The sequence below is a fragment of the Acomys russatus genome, chromosome 19 (assembly GCF_903995435.1).
Source record: "Acomys russatus chromosome 19, mAcoRus1.1, whole genome shotgun sequence".
Classification (NCBI taxonomy): Eukaryota; Metazoa; Chordata; class Mammalia; order Rodentia; family Muridae; genus Acomys; species Acomys russatus.
In genome coordinates this window covers 31,232,382-31,252,982 of record NC_067155.1, presented here as the reverse complement: position 1 = coordinate 31,252,982, position 20,601 = coordinate 31,232,382, and the positions used below count along the sequence as shown (strand labels likewise).

The following is a 20,601-nucleotide window of genomic DNA, read 5'->3' as shown; positions in this document are numbered from 1 at the left end:
AATAAACACTCTTACCATTACAGGTATTGCTTTTTTTTTTTTTTTTTTTTTTTTAAGACAGGGTCTCTCTGTGTCTGTCCTGGACTCACTTTGTATACCAAGCTGGACTCGAACTCACAACTATCTGCCTGCCTCTGCCTCCGAGTGCTGGGATTCATTACAGGTATTCTCAAAAAGGTTCAAAACTCCCATAATGTGGGTAAGATGAAATTCCTCTTTACAATTAGACACAATTATAAATTAATTCATACAGAAAAATTCATCAATGTAATGAATGTGGTAAAGCTTACGTATGTACCAATTATATTTGCAGGCATGAAAAAGCACATACTGGAGAGAAACCCTATGAATGTTATCAATGTGGTAAAGTCTTTGCATATCACAGTGATATTCAAAGGCATGAAAGAGTTCATACTGGAGAGAAACCCTTCAAATGTAATCAATGCGATAAAGCCTTCTCACAACACAGTCATCTCCAAATACATACAAGAACACACACTGGAGAGAAACCCTATGAATGTAATCAATGTGGCAAAGTCTTTGCACATCACAGTGATGTTCAAAGGCATGAAAGAATTCATACTGGAGAGAAGCCCTACAAATGTAATCAATGTGATAAAGACTTTGCATGTCATCGTAGTCTCCGAAAACATAAAAGAAACCATACTGGAGAGAAACCCTACAAATGTAATCAATGTGAGAAAGCCTTTGCACATCCCAGTGATCTTCAAAGGCATGAAAGAATTCATACTGGAGAGAAACCCTACAAATGTGTTCAATGTGACAAAGCCTTTGCATGTAAAAGTAATCTCCAAATTCATAAAAGAACACATACTGGAGAGAAACCCTACAGATGTAATCAATGTGATAAAGCCTTCTCACAACACAGTAATCTCCGAATACATGAACGAACACACACTGGGGAGAAACCTTACAAATGTAGTCAATGTGATAAAGCCTTTTCAGTACACGGTAATCTCCAAATACATAACAGAACACACACTGGAGAGAAACCTTACAAATGTAATCAATGTGATAAAGCCTTTTCAAAACACACTTCTCTCCAAATACATAAGAGAACACATACTGGAGAGAAAGCCTATGAATGTAATCAGTGTGATAAAGCCTTTGCATGTCATGGTGGTCTTCAAAGGCACGAAAGACGCCATACTGGAGAGGATACTCTACGAATGTTTTTAATATGATGAAGCCTTTGTATAGTTTTATATTCTTCATTATCATAAAAAATTTCATACTGAAGTGAAACCCTGTGAATGTATTTAATATGGCGAATGCATTCTTTGCGTTTCATCTGTCTGGTAGAGAAGTAATATAGTAGTGTAGTTACCAACCCACTGTGCATCTCAGAACAGACCTTGATGAGCCGTGGACATGTGTCTCTTATTTGATGTTCCGTGATTCATTATGTTCTCATCAGTTATGCGTTTGCAACTTCATCCTGACCGACTTCCTTCTATGGGAATTACATAGAGATGCAGGATAATGTAACAGCAATGAGATTTATTAAAAAATCATTTCTGGTGTGTGTGTGTGTGTGTGTGTGCGCGCGCGTGTATGCGTGCGCGTGCATGCATTGGGCCATGACAGATCTGTGGAGACTGGGAGTGTTCTACGTGGGCATCTTTATATGGTGGTCAAGGTCAGGTTGGCAGCATTGCACACCATTCTGATTTGTTTCACTGATGCTCAAATAATATTAGTTGAAACATTAAGTCAGTAAAATATTGTCTCCTATTCAGATTTTAAACATACTGTCATCTAAGAATGGATGAAGACAGGATGATTTGAATAACAAATCGTATTTGCTAATGAAAGTGATATATTGTTTAACTTTCAGAGGAATGTGTTAGTTTATTCTTAGGAGTAAACACTTGCTTGTAACACTTTCTCAGACCCACAAATGAGTATCAGAGAATTGTCCCAGTGGGTAAAGGTGGTTGCTGCTAAGCCTGGTAACCTGAGTTAAAGCTCTGAGAGACTCATATTACTCCGAAATATTTTTCTCTTATTTCTACACTTGGGTTGTGGCATGTACACACTCAGACCCCAGCACATACATAAATATTTTTTTAACCCAAAGAAGGGCCAATGAGGTCACTGAACCAGACAACTCCCTGGGTTTCATCTCTAAAACTCACATAGGAGAAGTAGATAATAGACAGAAAGAAGTTGTCCTCTCACTGCCACATACACACCATGGCACAGTGTATACACAGAAACACAATTCAAAGATATTTAAATGGAGGAAATTAACAAATCAAAGAAAGCAACCCAATTATTGAGAACATATGAAAAGATTTGCCAGCTTCAATTACTATTATAGAATTTCAATAAGTATTGCTGCTCATCAAAATGATGATGGTTCCTTTTTACATCTTATTTTATCCTTTCATTCTCTGATTCAAAGACGGGTCATTTATCCCAGCTGGGCTTAGAGGCACATGCCTGTAATTCTAGCACCTGGGAGAATGTGGCAGGCCAATCTGAATTTGACACCATCTTGGTCAACATAGTGAGTTCCTGGACAGCTATGGCTCTGTAGAGATATCCTGTCTCAGAAAGACTCCAAACTGAAACAGTATATCTCAAATTATTGGAAATGTTCCTGATATAATCTTACTAGACTGTAACTGGCTTCAAGAAGTTATTTTGTTATCTTTACTCACATTAAGAGAACTGTGTTAACAAGGAAAGTAGGAAGCAATGTGCAAAGTCCATTCACAGAGGGACAGAGGGACTGAATCCTTCCTTTAACAACCATCCTGAGGGGACTTCATCACCTTCAAGTGACCAGAGATAAGAGTGGGAACGGAACACCTTCACCCTCTGCATTATAACGACATATTTGTGACCTGGAGAGTTGGTAGTTTTCCTTCTGCTTACCCAGATTTGGTTCCTAGCACTCAAATCAGCATGCTCAGAGCATGTGTTTTTAGGTTCAGGGAATCTGAGGCATTCTTCTGGCCTCCGAGGGTACCACGTATGCAAATGGTGAAGGGACACATACATATGTGATTCCATAGTGTAAGAAAGGTTTTCTTCATGCATATGGTATTTTTTTTTTTATTAAAATTGGTTTAATTGAGGTACATCAGTTATGCCACAGTGTATACCAAGTGCGTGCCAGGTATCAGTGGTGGCCAGAAGAGAGTGTCTGATCCCTGATCCCCCCTGACTGGAGTTACAGTTGTCAGCTGTCTCAGGTGCTGGGAATCAATGCTAAGCCCTATGGATGAGCAGCCAGTTCTCTCAGGGTTAAGCCATCTTTTCATAATGGTTGGTCCTATGTTCATCTTTAATTCAGCCCTGATAACCCGGAAGAAATATAAGATTGATAGCATCAGAAACTAACTTAGACTTGGTGCTTAACGGTGTTTCTCAGCCCAGATATCCACAAAATTAGGGAAGTGTCCAAAAATGATCAGGCAAGAAACTGATACTACAAGTCCTTAAAAAGTGGCTGACCATTTGACCAAAGACAGAAGACTTGAGTTTACCTCCCATGTGGTAAAGCAGCAGCAATGGGAGCCCATGAGGACACATGTCAGGTGTACCCCTGCTGGAGTTCATGCCTGCTGTAAGGAGAGAAAAGGAGCTCACAGGCATGAAGACCGAATTGTCTTAACAGGATCATACTCTGCTTCCTGGATGCCTGCAAAACGTTGTTAGGAGCCCCGAGTGCTGGAGACTCTTAAGGCAGGCACTGTATCCACTCAGCTGTGGTGGGTCAGCCCCCTCAGAGTTTAGCACTCTATTTCTTTTCTTGGCAACCACATGTAGCTCTCAGTGCCAGTACCCTCACAGCCCATCCTGGTCTCCAATGGAACCTTAAAGCTCCTCAGTCCCCACGCTGTCACCCCTGTCACCTGCCTGCGCCGTCGGAATAAAGATATTCTAAAGAGACATTTATATCTCTCCCGTAGGCTAACATCTAGTGAGACAACAGACTCCACGGAGTTTTCCCTGGCGTCTCACTCTGGGAAAGCCGAGTTCCTCCAGATGAGGATTCTCTGCTAAGCAAGCATGAACTCACTGCCCAATACCTTGTAGGAGAGAAAAGGAGCCAAGCGGGGAGGGATTTGCGGATGGGAATTGGATTTTTTTTTTCTTTCTTTCTTTTTTTTTAATGAGTCCATTTTAAATCCTCTAACGAGGATCCATTGGAGGAGAGGGCAAGTCTGGCGCCAGCAGCCATGGTAGTTCCAGCTCCAATCAGAAAAATTCATTATCTGGATTGCTTTGATGACTTAGCTGTGCGTATCTTTTTGCTTTATATCTAAAGCTGTCAGGACCTCAAAGATGGATTGGTTACCTCATGTAGTCCTTCAGACTGGGACAGGCCTCAGAGGTGCCTTTTTCACCAAAGCAGACCTGGCTTCCAGGTTCTCCCATCATCCCTCACTCCCTACCTGCCAACTTTCCAGCCCAAGGACAGGCGATTCCCCACACACAGAAGCGTTTCACTGTCTAACCCAGACCTTTTGGTTCCCACTTTTTGCTTTTCTCTTGCATTCTTTCTGTGCCCCCTGCCCCCATCACCACCCCACCACCCCCGCCGCTTTCCCTCTTCTCTCTGTGTGTACACACTTTCTCTTCCCCCACTTTTAGGTCATCCCCGCATGGTGGCTTTCCTGGCTCCATTCCTTGGGACCAGTGAACTTGCAGAGAGCTGCTCCCAATAAACCCACATTTAGCTGGGTGGTGCTGGCACATGCCTTTAATCCCAGCACTTGGGAGGCAGAGGCAGGTGCATCTCTGGATTCAAGGCCAGCCTGGTCTACAAAGCAAGTCCAGGACAGTCAGGGCTACACAGAGAAACCCTGTCTCAAAACAAAAAAACAAAAACAAAACCCACATTTAAATACCTTAATGTGTCTTGAATTAGCTCATTTCAGAGGGAAAAAGAAAGATCACCTAATACCCTGTATTTTCATCACTGGTCAAAATCTGTCAAATTGAATAAATATGTTAACAAATTTTCAAATTTTTTTAATAATATGCTTTTTCCCCATTGTTCTCATTCATATTCTCTTCCTCACCCACCCTCCCCCGTGTCTCTCTCTCTCTCTCTCTCTCTCTCTCTCTCTCTCTCTCTCTCTCTCTCTCTCTCTCTCTTCATTTTAAAGAATAGTCCCCTATAAAACTCTGACTAGCCGGGCGTGGTGGCGCACGCCTTTAATCCCAGCACTCGGGAGGCAGAGGCAGGCGGATCGCTGTGAGTTCGAAGCCAGCCTGGTCTACAAAGTGAGTCCAGGATGGCCAAGGCTACACAGAGAAACCCTGTCTCAAAAAACCAAACAAACAAACAAACAAAAAACTCTGACTAACCTAGACCTTAGTATATATACTAGATCTGCCCATCTTGCCTCTAGAGTGCCTGCTTTTATAGGTGGGCTTGTCACAGCTAGATAATTCAGTTTTTAAAATTGGCTTATTGAGGATGAGTGGCTGAGCTTGGCTGGTTAGGTTAGTCAGGACACAGGCTCCATTCCTAACACCAGTAACAGAAGAAGGCTCCCGTCAAATGCAGCCCCTGTGCCTTAAACTTCACTGTCTTCCGACTAGGAGCAGTAATTGCTTTTTCTTTGCCATTGAGTCTGTTATAACTCATCAAAGGCCTAGGGCAGAACTCCGTCCTTATTCTACAGATAGGGAAGCCCAGGCTCACAGGGATACGTAGTTTTGCATTATAGTTAAGTGTAACTGCTCATCTTCCTCACCCCATCATTCTAATAAATCACTAAATGAAGTCAAAACCACCTCAGCCAGGCTTGGTGACACAGGCCTGTGACCATGGTGCTTAGAGAGAGGAGGTAGGGATTTCAAGATTTCAAAGCCCCCCAAGGAAAAGCATGATTAGTGGGATGATGGGAGACTGAGACTTGCTCAGCCAATGCCCAGTCTTCCCTGCAGCTCCAGAACTACAGTGTCATATGCCAGCAGCATATGTGCACTAAGGTGCTTACCACCTCCATGTTTTCTAATGGTTCCTGTCCAGCAGCTTAGGTCACTTCTTTTACTCATTGAAGAGTAGAACTCTCTTGCCAATGGGGGAATTAGCCCCAGACATGGATGAGCTCCCTAATTACATATCTAATGGGGTGCGTTCATCCCTGAAATCATATACAGACAACCAACGTACTTGGTACGTTTTGTTCATATATTTGCACATACCCACACATATTTAAAAGGAAGAAATTGGAAGGGAAGAATTTAGGGAGGGATGGAGAAAAGACATGGAAAGAGAAAATGGTGTGGTATGTTTTAATTAACATGTATAAAATAAATTTTAAATAAAAGGCAGTAAGAGAGAGAGCATGGCAATTCAGAGCACTGGGTGTTGATAACATTAGACAGGTTCCATTTCAGAAATCACCTGGTAGCTAGGTAACCATCTCCTGTAACTCCACTCCCAAGCCATCTGATGACCCCTTCTGGCCTCTGCAGGTACTGCACACAGACACGTGCAGGCAAAAAGTTCCAAGTACTTAAAGCATAAAAAACTGTAATTCTCTACACTGATGTCATAGCCCTGAGAAAGAGAGCAACCTCTGATAGTTGAAATGAACTCGTTTTGGCTCTTCATGGACGCAGCTGTGGCTTTGTTCTGAGCCAGGCTGCTCCTAGGCAAAAGCAGCCATGCTCTTGAGGATAGATCAGCCCAGCAATGCTGTTCCATCTAAGATTTGCAAACAGCGTGCTGATAGGTGACACTTCCTTCATTTTCTGTATTTGAGTTCTCTGTCCCTTGTATGTGTGAGAGTTGTGGCATTGATAAATCTTGTAAATGTATCTTTTAAATCATTATGGTCTAGAAGATAGATTTGCTCTGTGAACCTCCACCTGCTTTAGGGGATAGACTTGCACTCTTCTGTCCCTATTGAAACTGGTCAAAGGGTAACCTAGGACCTGAACCTAAAAGAGCCTGAAGGATGACAGCGTATGTGGACTGCAATTTTTTTTTCAAGACTGCTCCTATGAGCAGTAGACAGAGCTTAATGCATGCTACCACTAAAAAGATTTTTCTCTATTAATCTCTTAAGTGTATGGAGTGATTCCTCTCTGGGAAGGATACTTACTCTAGAACAGCTGCGTCTTGAGCCTTTTAGAAAAAATGTTTCTGAGACAAGCTCTCCTTCGTAGACCCAGGTGACCTTGTCTGTTGCCTTGTTGTCCTGTTAAGTATGCTAACTAAATTCTTCAATTATAGGGCTGTGCCACCACTCAGTATTACAGTTACCCATTTGAGTCGGAGAGTCAACTGCCCATTGTAGTAACAGGGAAAAGATTTGGATGCGGAGCATGGCTTCTGCCCTCAGACCAGAACAGGAGGACTGGTTTATTGTGTTCATCAAAGGGAGAGGACTAGGGTAGGGCAAACTGCTGCTGACGTCACCATTGTGGAAAAAGGACCTGATTGTGGCAGGGAGCGTGATTTTGTAGTTTCCCAGTGCATATTAATTCAGAGGAATGAAGGCAAGCCAGATTGGTGGGTGTACAATTTAGGGAGGTTAGCTTGAGCCAGTGAATATTGACTTTCTCTCCTGAGGCACTGTCCTTTGAAGATATCTCCAATCCACAGTTAAGGCAACTCTGAGATCTGAGACTTAGGCCATTGGCTGTAGCTCTATGCAGCTAACGTTGCACTTAAAGGGAAGGTCACACAGTTATCCTTTGCCAGGAAATGGCCTATTCTTTTTCAAAGGTGCTATAGCTATTTTTTTTATTATACTTATCTTTTTAAAATTCAATAATTTGATTTTCTCTAAATGCAACTTGAGTCAGGTTCCCACAGTTCAAATAACCCTCAGCATCACTGTCTTCCATATTCCTGGTAGGATGGCCCATAAAGCAGCGCTTAAAGCATCCATTCCTTCCTAAACTGAAGGTTGCAAAATCCACATTTCTCCAAACAAAAACATGGGAAGGCCCATCACAGCAGAGCCCCAGTCTCTGGTACCAAATTCTGTTTTAGAGTTTCATTGCTGCAAAGAAACACCATGACCAAGGGAACTCTTATAAAAGAAAAACATTTAGCTGAGTCTGACTTACAGTTTCAGAGGTTTTGTCCATCCATTATCAACATAGTGGGACACATGGCAGTGTCTACGCAGTCATGGTGCTGAAGGAGCTAAGAGTTACATCTCTCTGGGTCTGAGTTCCCTTAGTCAGGACGATTTTTTTTCTCCTGGATCCATCTGTTTTCCTATAAATTTGTTTGTTTGTTTGTTTGTTCTTGGTTTTTTGTTTTTCAAGACAAGGTTTCTTTCTATGTAGCCTTTGGCTGTCATGGCCTCAAACTCACAGAGATCCGCCTGCCTCTGCCTCCTTGAGTGCTGGGATTACAGGAGTGCGCCACCACACCCGGCTGCTTGTCTATACGTTTCACAATGGTGTTTTTTTTTTTGTTTTTTTTTTTTTTAAACAGCTAACTGGTACACATTGCTTAAATGTACCACATTTTCTTTATCCATTCTTTCATTAAGGGGTATCTAGTTTGTTTCCGGTTTCTGTGTATAACGAATAAAGCTACAGGGAGTAAGCCCGGTGGCAGGGTGTGATGCCCGGTGGCAGGGTGGGATGCCCTTTGGGTGTGTGCCAAAGAGTGACGTCGCTGGGTCTTGAAGTAGAGAGATTCCCAATTGTTTCAGCAACTGCTGTCTGTTTGCACAGAAGCTGTACAAGTTTGCACTCCCACCAGCAGTAAAGGAGCGATCCTTTCACTCCACATCCTCACCAGCATGAGCTACCACTTGTGGTACTGATTTTTAGCCATTTTGACAACTCTAAAATAGACTCAAAGTAGTTTTGGTTTGCCTTTTCCTGTTGTCTAAGGATGTCCAGTATGTCTGTAAATGTTTCTCGGCTATTTGAAATTACTCTGTTGAGAATTCTGTTTAGATCTGTACCCTAATTTAAAAACTGTATTGTCTAGTGTTTTAATATTTGGTTTCTTGAATTATTTCTCAATTTTGTATATTAGGCTTCCATCAGATGTGGAGTTGGTAAAAATCTTTTCCCCTTTACTTAGGCTACCATTTTGCCCTTTGACTATATCCTTTACCTTACAGATTACTTTTCCGTTTCATGAGGTTCCACTTGTTAAGTGTTGATCTTAGTGCCTGCACTATTTGTGTTCAGTTCAGAAAGTTGTCTCCTCTGCCAGTAAGCTCAAGGCTGTTTCCCACTTTTTGTTCTCTTCTTTTGGTGTGCCTGGTTTTGTGTTGAGGTCTTTGATCCACATAGACTTGAGATTGGTGCAGTGTCATAAATGGATCTATTTGCATCCTTCTAAATGCGGACATCCTGTTTCACAACACCAGTCACTGAAGATGCGTTAAGCTCTGTAGTACAGCTTGAAATCAGATATGGTCATATTTATGGAAATCCTTTTATTGTCCAGGATTCTATCTATCTATCCTGGGTTTTGTTGTTGTTGTTGTTTTTCCCTATGAAATTGAATATTGTTCTTTCAAGGTCTGTAAAGAATTGTGTTGGGGGCTGGAGAGATGGCTCAGTGGTTAAGAGCATGGCCTGCTCTCCCAAAAGTCCTGAGTTCAATTCCCAGAAAACACATGGTGGCTCACAACCATCTATGGTGTGATCTGGTACCCTCTTCTGGCCTGAAGGTGTACATGCAAGCAGAACACTGTATACATAATAATAAATAATCTTTTTAAAAATTGTGTTGGAATTTTGATGGAGACTGTATTGAATCTGTAGATTGTTATAGGTATGTGACCATTTTTATTTTGTTAATTCTAACAAATTGTATGAACATAAGCAATCTTTCAGTTTCTGATATCTTCTTCAATTTCTGTCTTCAAATGCTTGAAGTTTGTCTCATACCAGTTTTTCACTTGCTTTTTTAGAGTTACTCCAACCTATTTTAAGTTATTTGAGGCTATTGTGAAGGTTGTTGCTTCCCTGATTTCTTTCTCAGCCCATTTGTCTTTTGGATATAGGAAGGCACTGGTTTCTTCCTTCCTTTCTTTTTTTATCCAACCACTTTGTTGAAAGTGTTTATCAGCTCTAAGGGTTTCCTTGTGGAATTTTTAGAGTCACTTGTGTATACTATCATATCATCAGCAAATAATGGTAATGTGACTTCTTCCTTTCCAGTCTGTATTTCTTTTGTCTCCTTGGGTTGTTTTATTGCACTAACTAAATTCAGGGCTATACTGAATAAATATGGAGAGAGTGGACAACCTTGTTCCTGATTTAGTGGAATTGATTTGAATTTCTCACCTTTTTTTTTTTTTTTTTTTCAAGACAGGATTTCTCCATGTAGCCTTGGCTGTCCTGGACTCGCTTTGTAGACCAGGCTGGCCTCAAACTCACAGCAATGCACCTGCCTCTGCCTCCCGAGTACTGGGATTAAAGGTGTGCGCCACCACGCCCGGCTCACCATTTAATTAGTGTTGGCTATAGGCGTGTGTAATTTGCCTTTATTGTGTTTAGGTATGTCCTTTGTATCTCTAATCACTCAAAAACTTTTAGCATGAATGGGTGTTGAATTTTGTCAGATGCTTTTTCATTATCTGATGGGTGGTCATATGTTTTGTCTTACAGTTTATTCATATTATAGATTATATTTACTGACATTCTTTTTTTTTTTTTTTTTTTTTTTTTTGGTTTTTTGAGACCAGATTTCTCTGTGATAGCATTGGCTGTCCTAGACTCACCTTGTAGACCAGGCTGGCCTCGAACTCACAGTGATCCACCTGCCTCTGCCTCCCAGGTGCTGGGATTAAAGGCATGCGCCACCACGCCCAGCCCTTTACTAACATTCTTATGTTGAGCCATCCCTGCATCTCTGGGATGAAGCCTACATGATCATGGTGGATATTTTGATGTGGTCTTGGATTTGAGTTGCAAGTATTTTATTGAGTATTTTTACATTTATGTTCATAAGGAAAATTGGTCTGTAATTCTCTTCCTTTGTTGAGTCTGTATTTGGTTTGGGCATTATGGTAACTATGGCTTCATAAAATGAATTAGGTAATGTTTCTTCCACTTCTATTTCATTGAATACTTTTGAGGAGCATTGCCATTACCTGCTCTTTGAAAGTCTGCTACAATTCTTCCCTGAAACCGTATTGCCCTGGGGGCTTTTTTGTTTTGTTTTGTTGGCTGTCTTGTAATGGCTTCTCTTTCACTAAGGGCTATAGATCTATTTAAATTTGGTTTTTTATTTTGATTAATTTTGGTAAATGGTATCTATCAAGAAATTTACCTATTTATTTTAGAATTTCCAATTTGGCTGAGTACTGGTTTTTAAAGTATGTTGTCATTATTCTCTTGATTTCCTTCTTTTCTTTTCTTTTCTTTTTTTTTTTTTATCACTTTTATCATTTCTGATTTTATTAGTTTGGATATTTTCTCTCTTTTAGTTAGTTTTGATAAGGGTTTGTCTAGTAGTTTTTTTTTTTTTTTTCAACAAACCAACCCTTTGATTCATTGATTCTTTGTATTCTTCTCTCTCTAGTTTATGGATTTCTGCCCTCAATTTGATAATTTATTGATGTCTATTCCCTTTTTGTGTGTTTACTTCTTTTTGTCTTAGACTTTTCAGGTGTCCTGGTTAGTTGCTATTATGAGATCTCTCCAATCATTTCATGCAGGCACTTTAGTGCTTATGCATATGCCTCTTAGCACCACGTATATTCCTCATTGTGGTCCACAAATTTTAATATGTTGTGTACTTATTTTCATTGGATTTTTGAAGTCTTTAATTTCTTTATTTCTGTCTTACCCCATTTTTCATTCGGCAGAGGGTTGTTCACTTTGTAAGCTTTGTGATTTTTATGTTGTTGATCTCCAGCTTTATTCCATGGGGTCTGATAGGATGCAGGATATTTTTCAGTTTCCTTGAATTGTGTCTAAGTATGTGGTTAATTTTAGAGAAAGTTTCATGAGGTGCTGAGAAGAGGGTAATTTTCTTTTTGTAAACTGTAAATATCAGTTAAATTCGTTTTGTTTATAATGTTAGTTAGGTCACATATTTCTCTGTTTAGTTTTTGTCTGGAGGAGCTGTCCTCAGTGAGAGTCCAGTATTTCAGTCTCCTGTATCAGTGTGTGAGGGTCAATGTACGGTTGTAGCTTTAAAACTGTTTCTTTTAGAAACTGGGTAACCACGTGTTTGGGGTATAAATGTTAAAATTTTAACTGTCCCCGGGCATGGTGGTACCTGCCTTTAATCCCAGCACTCGGGAGGCAGAGGCAGGCGGATCACTGTGAGTTTGAGGCCAGCCTGTTCTACAAAATGAGTCCAGGACAACCAAGGCTACACGGAGAAACCCTGTCTGAAAAAAACCAAAATAAATAAATAAAATGAAAAATAAACTGTCATCTTGGTGTATTTTTCCTTTGTGGAATATGTAGTGTCCTTCCCCATTTCTTGATTAGTTTTTGTTTGAAATGTTTCTTGCTAGTCATTAAAATGGCAACACGAGCCTGGTTCTTAGGTCCATTTTTTTTAATACCCTTTCAATCCCTTTACTCTGGGATAATGTGTATCCTTGAGGTTGACACAGAAGGATGGATCCTGTTTTACATCGATCCTGTTAATCTGTGTCTTTTTGTGGTGGAATTAAGGCCATTGATATTGAGAGATATAAATGACCAATTAAAATTTCTGTTTATTGTAGTATGGATATGTTTGGCCCTCATAGACTCCTGTGCTTGGACACTTTGCACACGGGTGTGGAACTAGCAGGTGGTGTGGTCTTGTTGCATTGTTGGAAGAAGTGTGTCACTGTGGATGTGGGGCTCTCAAGCTAAGCCCGATGTTGTCAACACTCTCCGCCTTGCTGCCTGTGGATCAAGAGAACGCTCAGCTCCTTTTCAAGAAGTATGTCTCCCTGTATGCCACCATGCGTCCCACCATTCTGGTGATAGATTAAACCTCTGAAACTATAAGCCAGCCCCAGTAAAATTTTTGCTTTAATAACAGATGTCTTGGTCATGGTGTCTCTTCGGCAATAAAACTCAAACAGAGACACCATTGTTTTCTTGTTCCTGGTGGTGGTGGTGTGCATGTGAGAGAGAGAGAGAGAGAGAGAGAGAGAGAGAGAGAGAGAGAGAGAGAGTGTGTGTGTGTGTGTGTGTGTCTGTGTATTGTTTTCATCCTTTGGTTTTGCTGATGTAAAATCATTTATTTATTTCCTGTGTTTTCATGTGTGTATTTAATCTGCTTAATTCAGATTTTCCTTCTAACTCCTTCAGTGGTAATTCATTTGTAGATAGATATTGTGTAAATTTGACATTATCGTGGACTGTCTTATATTCTGCATTTATGGTTATTGAAATTTTTGCTATACATAGTAATCTGGGCTGGCATCTGTGGTTTCATAGAGTCTGCAACGCATATATACAAGCTCTTCTGGCTTTTTGAGTCTCCATTTAGGAGGCAGATGTAATACTTACAGCTCTGTCTTTATATGTTACTTGGTCTTTTTCCTTTGCAGCTTTTTTTTTTTTTTTTTTTTTTTTTTTTTTGTTTTTCAAGACAGGGTTTCTCTGTGTAGCCTTGGCTGTCCTGGACTCCCTTTTGTAGACCAGGCTGGCTTCGAACTCACAGAGATCCGCTTCCCTCTGCCTCCCGAGTGCTGAGATTAAAGGCGTGCGCCACAACGCCCGGCCTCCTTTGCAGCTTTTAATATCCTTTCTTTGTTCTGTCTTTTTTATATTTTTGTTATTATGTGGCAGGGAGACTTTCTTTCATGTTCAAATCTTACTGGTGTTTATATGCTTCTTTTACCTTGATAGGCACCTCCGTCTTTAGATTAGGAAATTGTTCTTCTATGAATTTATTGAAAATGTTTTCTGGGACTTTGATCTGGTTTTTCTCCTTCCTCTATTCCTATTATTCAAAGGTATGGTCTTTTCATAATGCTCCGGGGTCAGAATTTTTGTTTTCAGATTCAACATTTTCCTTGTCCAATGTATCCATTTTTTCTGTTATATCTTTAATGTCTGAGATTCTGTCTTCCATCTCTGTATTCTGTTTTTGAAACTTGCCTCTGTAGTTCTTTCCAGTCCTAATTTTTCATTTCAAGGATTCTCTCAGATTGTGCTTTCTTTATTGCTTCTATTTCTGTTTTCACGTTTTGAGCAGTTTGTTTTCTTTGACTTTTTCTTGTTTTGTATTTTTGTTTTGTTTGTCTTTGTTTTTTCAAGACAGGGTTTCTCTGTGTAGCCTTGGCTGTCCTAGACTTACTTTGTAGATCAGGCTGGCCTCGAACTCACAGAGATCTGCCTGCCTCTGCCTCCTGAGTGTTGGGATTAAAGGCATGCGCCACCATGCCAGGCCTCTTGTTTTGTTTTTTCCCCCCCTTGAATTTATGGGTTTTATTGGTTTCCTCCAATTGTTTGTGTTTTCCTGTTAAAGATTTTTATTTATTATGTATACAGCATTCTGCCTGCATGTGCGCCTACATGGCCATTAGAGACATTCTAGCCTCAATAGAAGAAGATGCACCCAGTCCCACTACAACTTGATATGCAAGGCAGTTTGATATCCATGGGAGGTCTCCCCTTCTCTGAGGAGAAAGGGGGGAGGTTGGGGGAGGGAAGGTGAGAGGGAGGGGCTGGGAGGGAAAGAGGGAGGGGAGGCTATGATTCAATTGTAAAGTAAATAAATTAATTAATTAATGAAAAAATGAATCTGCTGATTTTTTTTTTCAACAAAACATTGTTTCTGTTTGATGGTTCTTACTGATGCATCATTCAGGTCTACAGTGAAAAACAGCAACAAGTGTGGTGAAAGGAAATGCTAAGTCTGTGGTTTATAGAGAAAAACAGAAAAACTAAGGTTTTCAAATGGCAGTCTAATGGTGAAACAGAGGCAGGAAGTTTAAAGTAGGTTATTGGAGATAATCTACTTCTCCTATCAAAGAAGGTGCTCTGAGGGTAACGCCCCATCCTCTAAAAGCCTTAAATTAATGGAAGGAGTAGGACAAAGTGATTCCTTTCCCAGGAATGGACTGTACACGGAACCTGCTGCATGTGTCACCTAAGCATGGTGTGGTCTCTCCCAACTTAAAACACAAAGTTAACAGGATCATCTATGTTGTATATGGAACTAAGTGGAAATAAGATTCAAACTTTAAGGGTCATGGATTCTTCCTCTGTGGTTTCAGTTCAGCACTGCTGCACCCATCCGTGTTTATCAGAGTCAGAGCCCCAGTGAGGAGACTGTAAGAGTTAATTGCCTGGAGCCAGGCGTGGTTGCACACGCCTTTAATCCCAGCACTCAGGAGGCAGAGGCAAGCAGATCACTCTGAGTTCAAGGCCAGCCTGGTTAGCAAAGCAAGTCCAGGACAGCCAAGGCTACACAGAGAAACCCTGTCTCAAACAACAACAACAACAACAAAAAACAAATGAACAAAAGTTGCATGAAGCTTGGAGGACGAATCCTAGGTTGATTTTTGAGTCCACCATAGCTTGTGATACCCAAGCTGTGAGGTATCTGCAATGGTGAGCCGCAGATAGGGAGTTGAAGTATCCAAAGAGAGAGATGTGTAAGTTGCAGAGGAAATGAGCCATCTAAGCCCATTGAAACGGAAGCCCCATGTGCCTGAGATAGAGCTGCAGGATTTGGTGTTTGCCTGCTAGCATTCAGTCTTTCCTTCCTTGGTCCAATCTTTCCCTAGTATGTCCCTATCTCTCTCTCTTTTGGAATACGAATTTGGGGGGGGGCGGGTTTAGAAGCAGGGTCTCTCTGTGTAGCCCTAGCTGACCTGGACTCCTTCTGTAGACCAGGCTGGCCTAGAACTCAGCAATCCACCTGCCTCTGCCTCCCAAGTGCTGGGATTAAAGGCATGAGCCACCATGCCCGGCTTGGAATACGAATTTTTATTTCCTGCCATTGTATGTTGGAAAGATATAGTTTGTTTCTTCATTTTACAATAAGTTTCCGGCAAGAGAGTGCCTTACGTGTCAGAAGAGTCTTTGAACATTTGAACATTGTGGGGACAATTGCAGACTATGAGGGTCAATGAAAATAGACTAAAAGCATTTTCATTATAAGGTGACCATGAGCCTTTAGGGACCAGAGTCAGAATGGAGTTGATGGAATGAAAAGCCTCCCAGACAGGGTAGTGTCTTCGAATACTAATCTCAACTTAGTAGCTTTCTTTGGGGGTGCTTCTGAAACTTTCAGTAGGCAGAGCCTTTCGGGGCGGGGGAGTTTCTTACAGGAGATAGGATTTGACTATAGCCTCGTCCTATTCCCTGTTCTTCGTGCCTATTTCTGTGGTTGAAACTGATCAGCAAGATTCCATCTCCCGCTGTCATCCCTTCACCATTACAGATTCTATCCCTAAATCCCATAAGAAACAGTAGAAACAATTGCTATTCAATGCTAAGCCATTTTGCTAGGCTGGTGGTCTTCTGCTGTTGTTTTGCTTTTGTTTTGTTTTGTTTTGTTTTTTGTTTCTTTGAGACAAGGTTGCTCTGTGACGCCTTGGTTGTCCTGAAAATAGATTTGTAGACTAAGCTGGCCTTCAACTCAAGAGATGAGCCCTCCTCTGCCTCCTATGTGCTGGGATTAGAGGTGTAGGCCAACATGCCTAAGCTTTTTTTATTTTTAGATTATTGACTGATGGGCCTAGAATGTAGGTGTTTGCGTACTGTATGCATACACTGTTGTTATGAGCTTCAGTCACATGCTGAGTTTTGAGCTTTGGCAGAGGTATGGTATATGTATTTATAGCATTCACCCTGCTTGAGCCTTCTGAGTCATTGAACTGCAGGTGCCTGACAAACTTTGTACCTCTTGTGTGTGTTTTAAAGGTTTTTGAATGAATATGAGTTTTTGTCTGCATGCGTGGGTCTGTACCACTTGTGGGGTGTCTGTTTCTCATAGTTGTCAGCAGATGGCCTCTGATCCACCGGATTTGTGGTTATCGATAGTTGGGAGACCCCATGTAAGTGTTGGCAATGGAGCCCACATCCTCTGTGAGACCAACAAGAGGTCTTGACTGCTGAGCCATCTCTCCTGTCCTGTGTTGTTCACTTATGTTTAATATTGACATTGGAAATGTTTTCAGCTGTCTGTTTGTAACAATTTCAACATGTGTTCTCTCTTAGTAAGAGCTTATTAATGTTCAAGTTTAACCTGGGACAATTCAAGTTTCTAGGAGATTAATACAGAACTGGAGTGAATGCATAACTCTTTGTAGGAACTTCAGCAAAGGCCTCTGAGTTCTTTCTATCCTTTTTGTTTGATTGACTGATTGTTGCAGGAGATACAGGGTCTTAATATGTACCTCTGATTAACCTGGAACTCATTGCATGGACCAGGCTGGCACCTAACTCAATGAAATACAGCTGCCTCTGCCTCTTGAGTGTTAGGATTAAAGGCACGAGGCAATACACCCAGGTTGACCATCTTTTTTTGTTGTTATTAAGTATTCAAATTGTTTCTCTGGTATATACTCACTCGTGTTGACTTTCTTTTGTTTTGTTTCTTTCACTTGATTTTTTTGTTTTTGTTTTTGTTTTTCCAGAACACGGTTTCTCTATGTTAGCCTTGGCCATCCTGGACTCGCTTAGTAGGACAGGCTGGCCTCAAACTCACAGCGATCCACCTGCCTCTGCCTCCTGAGTGCAGGGATTATCACTTACTTCCTTGACATTTGTTAATAGACATTTCTCTTACGAGGCTGTATCTTATTCAAAGGGCACAGAAATGAGAGGTATGAACATCTTCAGTCCCTTCCAAAATGGCTTGGCAATTACAATATACATATTAAAGAATAAGTGTTGGAAGCACCAGAATTATATAAATATATTGTTAACGTAGTTTACATTTACAATGCTACCAGTAACAACCTTTTTTTGTTTTTTTTGTACACACATATGGGATATTTTAGGAAACAGTCACTTACGATGATGTGCGTGTGAACTTCAGTCAAGATGATTGGGCTTTGCTGAATCCTCCCAGAAGTTTCCACAAAGATGTCATGCTGGAAAGCTATCATAGCCTCACTGCTGTAGGTAAGACTGTGAGTAGTTTTCCTTCACACTTAAAATAAGGAGAAAAATGTTTCTTGTATATCAATGGTCTTATGTAATTTCAATTCAGAAAGAGGAAGAATGCAGTGATTGAATAAGGCATGGTTCTAAGGTTCACTGAATACACTAACTTAAACTTTTCATAACTTCCAATAATATATCATACATTTCTTGTACTATTTCTGATATTATAGCCTGTATTTTAGGCTATAATTGGGAGGACAATAATATTGAAGAACATTGTCAAAGTTCTAGAAGACGTGAAAGGCAGCTTTCATGTGAAAGCTGATACAAATGTGCCTTTGTAGAAATTTTAATGTGCTCTGGATGTTTTAAGAAAAAATAATAGTGTAACTACACACAACCTTAAGTGTGCTAATGATTAATAAACTCTCACAAAACCATGTACCTCAGTGTCAGCTAACTGATCTGTAATTGTAAGCAGTCCTCTGTGAAAGGACACAAGAAATCAAGGCCTTAACAGACATCACCATTTGAATCATGGTCCTAAGAGAGCATTGCTGTAGAATTGTCAGTACTTTTAGTTGCATCCCAATCAGGTATCACAAAAGGCATACACATTTATCGGGGATAGGCACATATCCAAAACCTTCTAAGGAGCAAATAGTCCATAGTAAAGCTAGTGTCACTTATGTGCTTGTAGTGACTTACCAAAGTTTAGTGAGAGGGGAAGTTTAAGAGTGTCAAAATGGTTCTTCTAGAGAAATCTTAATATCTGTATCACATCTCTAGTACAAACCAAAAATTAAGCTGTGTGAATATAATGTGAAAACATTTTATTTGCTATTCTTTATTTCATAGGTGTATAATGTCGCTCTGTCTGCAGCCATGTGGGTATGAGGGATATGGAAAGAAAAAAAAAATGTACCTCTGTCTCTCCCAGAACAATTAGAACAGGTGTAGTTGTCCCTAGTGTGAGTAAACCTTGTGAATACGGTACAACTTTCCAATTACTTGGTTTTCCAGCATCACTGAGAATACATGAACAAACTCATACTGCAGAAAAGACCCATGGGTCCAAGGAATGTGGAAGTTTTTCTGTTTGTTTTGGTTAACTTTTCACATGTAGTGTGACTCACAGTACAGAAAAATGCTATTAATGCAACCAGTGTGGTAAGTCTCTGAGTTCTCCCAGTATTCAACTCATATTGGAAATGGATACCATCAATGTGAGCCATGTACTAAAGGCTATAACCATCACAGGTATCTTCAGACACGCAAAAGACCCTATCATGAAAAGGAACGCTGTGAATGTAAACATACAATATCTTTAGATCTCATTCCTCTTTATAGTTATACCAAATTATAAAATTAAATCTTACAGATAAAAGGATTCATCAGTGTAATTAATGTGAGAATGCATTTTCATGTATCAAGTCTTCTTTGCAGACACGAAAGAAGTCATACCCTAGAGAAACACTGTGCATATAATCAATGAGGTAAAGCCTTTGCATGTCATAGTCATCTTCAGAGGCATGAAGAATATTGGACAGTAACCCTATGAATGTAATTTTTGCATACTTAGTCTTTTAAATCATGGAAAAAAAAGTCATACAAGGGTTAAACTTTTAGTATGTAGTCAGTGTGCTAAAGAGTAGTCTTTGAGGACCTGGAAAGGTTCATACTGAAGGGACTCTGTGACTGTAAATGATTTGGTGAGATCATTAACCAACGCACTCACATTTCAGTTACAGAAGACTGTTCTGGAGGGAAAAATTGACAGGTGTCAATAATCTGATCAAGCACTTGCTTTTATTTTGTTTGTACCTTGAAATGCAAATGGGCAAAAGGCTTGTGAGTTTAAGCATTAAGTTAAACATTAGATTTCATAGTTCTGTTCAAGCATATGATATTAACTCATCCAGGGCTGGAGAGATGGCTCAGAGGTTAAGGGCACTGGCTGCTCTTCCAGAGGTCCTGAGTTCAATTCCCAGCAACCACATGGTGGCTCACAACCATCTATAATGTGACCTGATGCCCTCTTGTGGTGTACATGTGGGCAAAAAACACTGTGTATATATGATAAATAGGTAAATCTTAAAATAAAATTTAAAAAAAGAAGGAAAGAACTCATCCAGATGTAGTGGCTTTTCTGTTGCTGTGATAAAACACAATGCCCAAGGCAACTTTTAAAGGAGTTTAACTTGGCTTCTTCTTCCAGAGGGCTGTGGGATCCAATGAAAGTGGCGTGACGATAAGTTTCAAACATGGCAGCTAAAGCAGGAAGCTCAGAACTCACAATCCTCAACCTGAAGCATGAAGCTGAGGGTGAACCTGGAAATGGTGTATGGATGTAAACTCTCCAGCCCACCTCAAGTGACGTGTCTTCTCCAGCAGGGCAGCATTTCCTACCTCTTCCTAAGTGATACCACCAAGTGAGAAGGCTCTCTGACTCCAAGCCTGCATGTTTGCCTCCTGTTACAGCAACCAGTTCATGACGAAGAAAAGCCCTTTAAATAAGCTTTGAGAGGCTTCAGAATCTTGGGTTACAAAAATGAAAACTTACACAAGAAAAACAGTCATAAGTGAAATTTATGT

General features: G+C 40.5%; 3 protein-coding genes across 3 annotated transcripts in view; 2 read left to right on the top strand and 1 right to left on the bottom strand.

Moving 5' to 3' along the window:
• Positions 1 to 20,601, top strand: part of LOC127203988 (zinc finger protein 721-like) — a 1,570,727-nt gene that overhangs the window by 534,950 nt on the left and 1,015,176 nt on the right.
• Positions 1 to 20,601, bottom strand: part of LOC127202961 (zinc finger protein 431-like) — a 206,971-nt gene that overhangs the window by 70,158 nt on the left and 116,212 nt on the right. The window lies entirely within an intron of this gene.
• The window catches only part of LOC127203993 (zinc finger protein 431-like), a 98,074-nt gene that overhangs the window by 30,503 nt on the left and 46,970 nt on the right, over positions 1 to 20,601 (top strand). The window contains exon 5 of the mRNA XM_051162946.1: positions 314 to 1,176. Coding sequence (XP_051018903.1) covers positions 314 to 1,176 — 863 coding nt within the window. The remainder of the gene's footprint in view (positions 1 to 313; positions 1,177 to 20,601) is intronic.